Source organism: Myotis brandtii, unplaced genomic scaffold (assembly GCF_000412655.1).
Source record: "Myotis brandtii unplaced genomic scaffold, ASM41265v1 scaffold274, whole genome shotgun sequence".
Classification (NCBI taxonomy): domain Eukaryota; kingdom Metazoa; phylum Chordata; class Mammalia; order Chiroptera; family Vespertilionidae; genus Myotis; species Myotis brandtii.
Window position 1 is genome coordinate 927,668 of NW_005360425.1, and position 8,005 is coordinate 935,672.

Here is an 8,005-nt window from a genome sequence, read left to right on the forward strand (position 1 = left end):
CCAGGTTCGATTCCGGTCAAGGGCATGTACCTGGGTTGCGGGCACATCCCCAGTAGGAGATGTGCAGGAGGCAGCTGATCGATGTTTCTCTCTCATCGATGTCTCTAACTCTCTATCTCTCTCCCTTCCTCTCTGTAAAAAATCAATAAAATATATTTAAAAAAAAATTCAGGCAAGAGATGATGAGGGCATGAAGCAGGGATGTGAGATGGTGAACAGAGGAGGAATTCCAGATACAGACGTCACCACGGTGGGTGATGGAACCCAGGAGAGGGGGCAGGGCAACAGGACAGAGGAAACAGACCTGTGCCAAACGCCGTGCAGTCACCACAGCATACTCCCCCCGCCCCCCCCCCAATAGGGTCATGCTCAGCCTTCATCACTCTGTGAGGTGGGTAGATTATCCCCATTTTACAGATGATGCTCAGAGAAGGTAAGTTACTTGTCTAGCCACACTAAATTAGAGTTAAACTTCAAACCGGGTCAACACTTTTAACCATCACACTATTTGGGAAATCTAGACAGAGATGTGTAGTAAGCTGTTTCAGAGAATGACCTAGAGTTTAGGAGGACATTCACAACGAGAGAGAGATACTTAGGAGTCGTCAAAGTAGATATAAGTAGTGGCTGATGCCACAGATGAGGCTAAAACTGTCCAGCAATGAACTGTCCAGGGTGAAGATGAGAAAACACTCACATTTAGAAGAGTAGGGAGAGCTGGGGCAGGATTCTGAGATGAATCCCATAAAGAGTGCTGAATACTGCAAAGAGCCACTGTATGAGTAGGGATCATGAAGATATGACATTTGAAGCTACAAAGGCTTTTAGCCAATATGGCTTCATCACAGTAGTGGTAGAGGAGAGTAAACAGCAAGGGGTGGAGGAGCCCAGGGATGGTGTGGGGAACTTAAGGCACTTGGAATACATCTATAATAATAAAAGCATAATATGCTAATTAGACCAGACAGCCAAATGACCTTCCAGAGAAGCCAGGGCTGCAAGGGCTCAGGCAAGCCGCTATGGTTGCAAGGGCCGAGCCCCTTGCATAAATTTCATGCATCGGGTCTCTAGTATATCTATATATATAAAAGACTAAGCGACCATTACAACTGTTACAACCCGTCGACCAGTCGCTATGATGTGCACTGACCACCAGGGGGCAGGCGGGCGGTAAGGAGCGAGGGGTCCCGGACTGCGAGAGCCCTGGACTGCAAAAGGGATGTCTACCTGCCAGCTTAGGCCTGGCCTAAGCTGGCAGGCGGACATCCCCCAAGGGGTCCTGGACTGCAAGAAGGTGCAGGCCAGGCTGAGGGATATATACAACCAGTTGGCGACCACCAGTTGGCGACCACTGCTCCAAAGGTTTCCTTAAACTAGTGGTCACCAACCTTTCGGACCTCATGGACCACCAGTGGTCCGCGGACCACTGGTTGGTGACCGCTGATCTTGAGGATTATACTCAGAAGCCATGAATGGAGAGCACCAGGCAATAGGGTCATGCAAATATTTCCAGCTGCACTTGGCAGCTCAGGCCCTGAAGCAAATAGAAATGGACAGTGGAGCCAGGGTTGGCAGTGAGGGAACAGGGGCAGTGGAGAGGGGCACAAGGGCACAAAGGACTGTGGGCCCTTCTAGACAGAAGAGCTGCCCCTGCTGGCATGCCAGCAAAGATCTTTTAAAATCTCAAATGTTTGGAGGACCCATTTGGAATTTTTAAACAAAAACAAACCCAGGGTTTACCTTCCTCTTTTGGAAGAATGTGATGAACAGATAACTAATGCTGACAAATTTAATTCAAAAAGAATGAACTTTTAAAACACATCAGAGGCACCACTGGGACTGAAACACTAAATACTAGTTACTCCTCTTTACTCTTAAAGCTGACTCCCCCAAAACTCCTATTTAGCAAGTACTTTGGGAGACTGTGTACAGAATAGCAATAAAAGAGCATTTATTTCTATTTCATTATTCAGACAGGCTGCCATCCCAAGTCGATAAAAGCCAGGTTTTACTGGGATGTAACATAGCACTTGCCTGTTTTCAAAGCACTTTCTGATTTCTCACTCTTTTTATATCATCAGCAGGAATACATGAGTACCCCCATTTTGCAGTGGGGACACTAAGGCCAGGAGAGGTGAAGGCACATGCCTGAGGTCACCCAGTTCTCTTGCCTCCAAGTCCAAGGTTCACCCCTGGCCATTCTCCTGATATGTGACACTCCTGGGCATCCCACGCCTTCCTCCCCACTTCTCATCTCTGACCTTGAAGACGGCACCAATGGCACTACTCCTTAGCAACACAGGTCTGGAGCTTGCTGGCCCTGGGCTAGCTTGGTTCTTATGGGAGGCAGTCCTTTCTGTAAAACACCCCAAAGAAGCCCTCAACCACCAGGCCTGTGCGCTCACTCTCCCAGCCTACGTCACTCTCGCCTCCGGATCCCTGCCTCACCAGGATCACAAGGACACATGCAACTATTGAAGGAAATGTAGGATTTTCTTGTAAAAAATTCAAGCAGCTACTATTTATTGAGCACCTACTGGTTGCCAAGGACTCTGCTAGGACCTTGACATGTTACCTTCTCACCACCACTCAGCAAACATTGGAGTTCTCATCCCCATTTTACAGACGTGGATACTGAGGTTCAGAAAGGCTAAGTGACTTGCCTAAGGTCAATCAGCTGGTTGTTGAGGCAGTATTCACTACTCGGGTCTGTTAGACTCTAGGTCCCACTTTATTTTTAATCCACCTCACTGCCTTGGCTCGCCACTCTACAGGGGCCGAGAGACCCACGCCGAAGTGGAAAAAGAAAAGCGAGCCTTTCATTGTTGTTGCCTGGCTCCCACAAGACTCGGGGGAGCCTAATCCCACGGTGTTTACCCCAACCAACAGCCCCATGAGCTGGGGTCCTGGGAGGCTCACAAGAGTCAAAGGGCTCCCCGGCAGGTTTGTCCTGGCAGCTGGCCAGCAGACTTGTGCTAACACAGCAGCAGGCACAGGAAAGGCTCCAGAGAGAATGGAAAAGCACCAGACACTGGGCCACTGAGGGGAGAGAAGTGATTCCTGCCGTGTTCAGACGGGATGACGCTGCCACCACCATCACTGGGCCGGGAAGGGACCCCAAGGCAGGGCAAGCGAAAAGCCCCGAGCACATCCACTTACTGTAGTGTTTCAGTGAATATGACTTGGGGGCCAGTCCAGGAGAGGGTCACATGGCTCCAAAGTGAACCAGCAGGCATGGAAGAAAACCAGCAACCCTGGCCTGCCTGCCTTTGCTCGCACACACACCCACCCTGCTACCTACTGTCACCTGGCATGCAAGACAGCACGCGTGATCCTATAGCAGCACAGCGGCAGCAGACCGCAGCCAGCCCGTGGGAAAGAAAGCTAACCCAGAACATTAATAGACTTGCCGGAGGCGAAATTTAGTGAGGGCAAGCCCTAGGAAATAAAATTATTTAAAAGGGGGCACAATTAAAGTGAGCCTGGAAGAAGGGAGCAACTTGGATTTCCACAGGGAGGGCTTCCTCGGCCCGGCACTGGGAGGAGGTGCACCAGCAGTGACAGGGTTATTCTAGAAAATCCAAAAATATCTTCGTCTATGGGGAAAAAAATGTTGGTGTTTCTGTAGCTCTTCTGCCTGCTAATGTTTTGCTTAGGCTGATATTACACTACATATGCGCAGGATGATCAAAACTGTTTCAAGGGAAGCCACTCCTGGGATCTAATATTTGCTACAAATTGTTAGGCTGCCAAAATAATTAACTGTTAACTATCAATTATTAATTTACTCATTATTGTCAATAATTTATTTTTTATTTTTAAATATATTTTTATTGATTTTTTACAGAGAGGAAGGGAGAGAGATAGAGAGTCAGAAACATCGATGAGAGAGAAACATCGACCAGCTGCCTCCTGCACACCTCCCACTGGGGATGTGCCCGCAACCAAGGTACATGCCCTTGACCGGAATCGAACCTGGGACCTTTCAGTCCGCAGGCCGACGCTCTATCCACTGAGCCAAACCGGTCTTGGCTGTCAATAATTTATTAATGACTAATTATTGATTATGCTCAGGTCTGCCACAGGGGGGCAACTCATTAATTAAAAGGAGAGGGGCAGTTTGAGAAGTCGAAAACTGGCAGCCATTGAGATCAAATTAACCCCATGGGTATGTTAGCCTGCTTAGAACTTTTTAGAAAATGAACTGTCATCGGTTAATCAGAAGATTACACACACAAAAATCTGAATTTCTACCATTTTTTAGAAAACCTGAAAAATCTGGTATCACTGGGCAAGCAGCACAGATTGGAAGATGCTGAGTAGCGACTGCCCCCTTTCGGCAGGCCCCGTGCTTTCCAGTTGCTGGCCTGGCGCTCTCATTTAAGCCACATGACTGACCCCTGTAGGCACCCGGGTTTGTTACTCCTAGTTAAAGCCCAGGGAAGGGATCACAGACTTGGTCATGCTCAGGACTGCCACAGGGGGGCAGCACCGGTCTGTCAATGAGGCCTGTAACCAAGCTGAGCTTGGCATATCCTTTGGTAACCAGAAATCCCATCCTTACTTGGGTAGCAGACACTCCTCCATATTCCCGATCAGATTTGTTCCCTGAGAAGTTAACAGCAGCTCATGTCAACATTCCCACTAGGCCTGGGCAACTGGACTTGTTCTCTCCTCTCTGGCCACCACCTTCCACCTCCTCCCAGCTCCTCTCATTCCACAGCTGGTATTCCCACCTGTTTAGGAATTCTTCCTTCACCTGGTAACACCATCAGGCCTCAGATCCTTCCCCTTTTTAAAGGCAGTTTGTTCTTCGTCAAACGGGCATCACCTGCCTTTGCTCACGTAGGTTATACGTCAGTTGACCACATGAGGCAAAAGGTTATTGTGCCTCTTCCTGCCCTCAGCTCTCACCCGCTTCCAACCGCAACAGCAGCACCTTTTTTATTTAACACTCACCCGAGGGTGTTTTTAATGATTTTAGAGAGAAAGGGAGAGAAAAAACATCAGCGTGAGAGAGACATCAATCGGCCGCCTCCTTTGTGTGGATCAAACCCAAAACCTGGATATATGCCTTAACTGGGAATCGAAACTATGACCTTTCCGTGTATAGAACGATGCTCCAACCCACTGAGCCACACCAGCCAGGGCCCCGAGGCATGTTAAGTGGTAGCTTCTAGTATAATCTTCTACAGCTCTTTAGGAAAGACATTTTATATTATGTGTTGAGACCCTTAAAACTGCTCATCCCATTTCATCCAAAATGCCATTTACTATTCCTACCATTTAACCTAAAATTCAGGAAAAGCCTTAAATATTCATTGCACTATTTATACTGGTGAACAACCAGAAACAACCTAAATGTCCTCCAGCAATAGGGAAATTATTAAAAACATAACAAAATGTTAGCTTTTCAGTTGTATTAGAGCCCTGGGGAGCTGTACTAGAGCCCTTTTTAAAAATCCCAACCAAATGTTCTTTTAAGTACATCGATTATTTTTATAGGGAAAAGTGTGTGTGTGGAATTGGAAAATTTGATAGCAACTGTTAAGCACCCTGGTGTATTCTAATTTAGATCCTGAAAGGTCCAATAAGCCTCTTATTACCATGATAGAAAAGCCTCTGGGAACCTGGGCCTCCAGGACTCACCACCTCCAGGACCCAGGGCAACCACACTAGTAAAACAAAGCCTCCAGGACCCTGGAGTCCTTAGTTAAGGCCAATGTTATCCTAACCTAAAATCCTGAAATGCCTGCCCTTGAATAACTCCTGAGGAGACCCCACACACCATTTGGAAGATAGAATTAGATCAGTATGGTTCTCAGATGCCACTTTAATCAAGTTTTGCACTATACAGTGATGGGGGGGATGCAAGATGGTGATTATTTTCAAGCAGATTCACCTACCCCACGGTGAACAGCCTGGGCTGCCAAGAACAGCCCCTCCCCAGCGAGTCCCCCCCTTTCCTGAGCTCGTAGGACAGGATTTCAGCAAGAGTGAGCACAAAGGACTGGGCAAACGAGGGAAGGAACCAGGTAGATTTCTGAATTCTTCCCATGCAAACGAGAACTAGACATGAGGTATCTCTCTTAAGGCAACACTCCAATCCCATGCACTTCAGCTTGAGGCCAAACGGCCTCCCTGCAGGGACCGACAGCCCAGGTTCATCTCATAACACTCCTCCCAGAAGTGCGCCCAGAAGCCTGGGCAGCTGTGCCCACCATACAACAGATGCAGCCTGCAGGCCAGAACCCTCCAGGGCCTTCCTCTTCACTGGCCCCTCAGCTTCTAGTGTGTCCGTGTGCCTGGCTGTAGAAGAGCACCCAGTATGTGTGTGGCTGGGTGGTGCCCGAGGGGCCAGAATAAGCAACAACGCAAATCAGATGTGGATTCTGGAGCTGGGTCAACATGGTGGCAGGACCAGTCACGGCCTATGGAAGGACCCATATGGCCCTGTGTCCTCTACTAATTCTTCTCCGGGCGGTTTCTGTTCAGGACAGCTTTAGGGGCAAATTCCAGCTTGTCCTTAAGGCTCAACACCTGGGTGTGGTCCTTGCCTAGCAGCTCATCCAACTTTCGGTCCTCCCGACGCTCTGAGATGCTCTTCTCCTCCTCCACGGGCTGGGGATCTTTTCCCCGGATGAACCATTCCAGGTGGTAGCCCACAGCCCCGACCACGAAGGCCACAGGAAATGTGACATAGGGAGCATAAGTACGCACCACGGTCCAAAACACAGGCCACATGACGTCTGCAGAAGAGCACAAGGCAGCATTAGGGAAACACCAGCTGCCCCTCCCCACCAAACGGACCACTACCAAGCTCCCCACTCACCAGGCAGCCGGGCACAATTTACTGAGCATCCACCCCTTGCAGAGTAAAGCAAGAGAGAACCCTGCTTTATGCAACAGTTGGGTCCCTGAAACAATCCAGAAAATTTCGGAAGATTCAACTGTTAGGGAAGGGGACAAGATGCTCCATTTTATGACCCATACTTTTTGACAATTATGCAACCATGTATAGCAGAGTTCCCCATGAGGAGGCCTCTGGGCTTACCGAATGAAGCTTTAAGTCTATTTTTTCTTTTTTTAAATATATTTTATTGATTATTTTACAGAGAGGAAGGGAGAGGGATAGAGAGTTAGAAACATGGATAAGAGAGAACCATCAATCAGCTGCCTCCAGCACACCCCCTACTGGGGATGTGCCCGCAACTAAGATACATGCCCTTGACTGGAATCGAACCTGGGACTCTTCAGTCTGCAGGCTGATGCTCTATCCACTGACCCAAACCGGTTAGGGCTATTTTTTTCTTTTTTATGAGACTGACCTGCTGCCTACGGGACTAAGAGGGCACCTTTCTTTAAAAAATATATAATTATATATATATAATTTCAGAGAGGAAGGGAGAGGGAGAGAGAGATAGAAACATCAATGATGAGAGAGAATCACTGACAGGCTGCCTCCTGCACGCTCCATACTGGGGATTAAGACGGCAACGGGGCATGTGCCTGGACCGGGAATCGAAACGTGACCTCCTGGTTCACAGGTAGATGCTCAACCACTGAGCTACGCCGGCCGGGCTTCAAGCCCTATCTTGACCATAGGCCAGGGGTGGGCAAACTTTTTGACTCGAGGGCCACAATGGGTTCTTAAACTGGACCGGAGGGCCGGAACAAAAGCATGGATGGAGTGTTTGTGTGAACTAATATAAATTCAAAATAAACATCATTACATAAAAGGGTACGGGTTTTTTTTTTTTTTTTTTAGTTTTATCCATTTCAAACGGGCCGTATCCAGCCCGCGGGCCGTAGTTTGCCCACGGCTGGGCTAGAGTTTGTCCTGTGATTATTAATAGTCTTCGCAAACGCTGGCATCACAGGAAACCGTCGTCGAATCAATTTAAATGGGAGGCCAGTGTCAGATGGGGACAAATTCTTGGAATCAGAACAGCCTCTCTACCTGCAATCCTGTTAATACTTCAGCTTCGATAATGTTAGGTCATAA

At 48.3% G+C, this 8,005-nt stretch overlaps 1 protein-coding gene across 4 annotated transcripts in view; it reads right to left on the reverse strand.

The window, feature by feature from the left end:
• Positions 1-5,813: 5,813 nt before the first annotated feature.
• The window catches only part of SMIM12 (small integral membrane protein 12), an 8,862-nt gene continuing 6,670 nt past the window's right edge, over positions 5,814-8,005 (reverse strand). For 3 of the 4 annotated variants that reach the window (XM_014541509.1, XM_005868553.2, XM_005868554.2), the window contains exon 2: positions 5,814-6,749. In XM_014541509.1, coding sequence (XP_014396995.1) covers positions 6,466-6,744 — 279 coding nt within the window. In that variant the 5' untranslated portion in view covers positions 6,745-6,749 and the 3' untranslated portion in view covers positions 5,814-6,465. Of the gene's footprint in view, positions 6,750-6,832; positions 7,088-8,005 lie in introns of those variants that run through there. The other variant, XM_014541510.1, reaches the window with a different exon arrangement.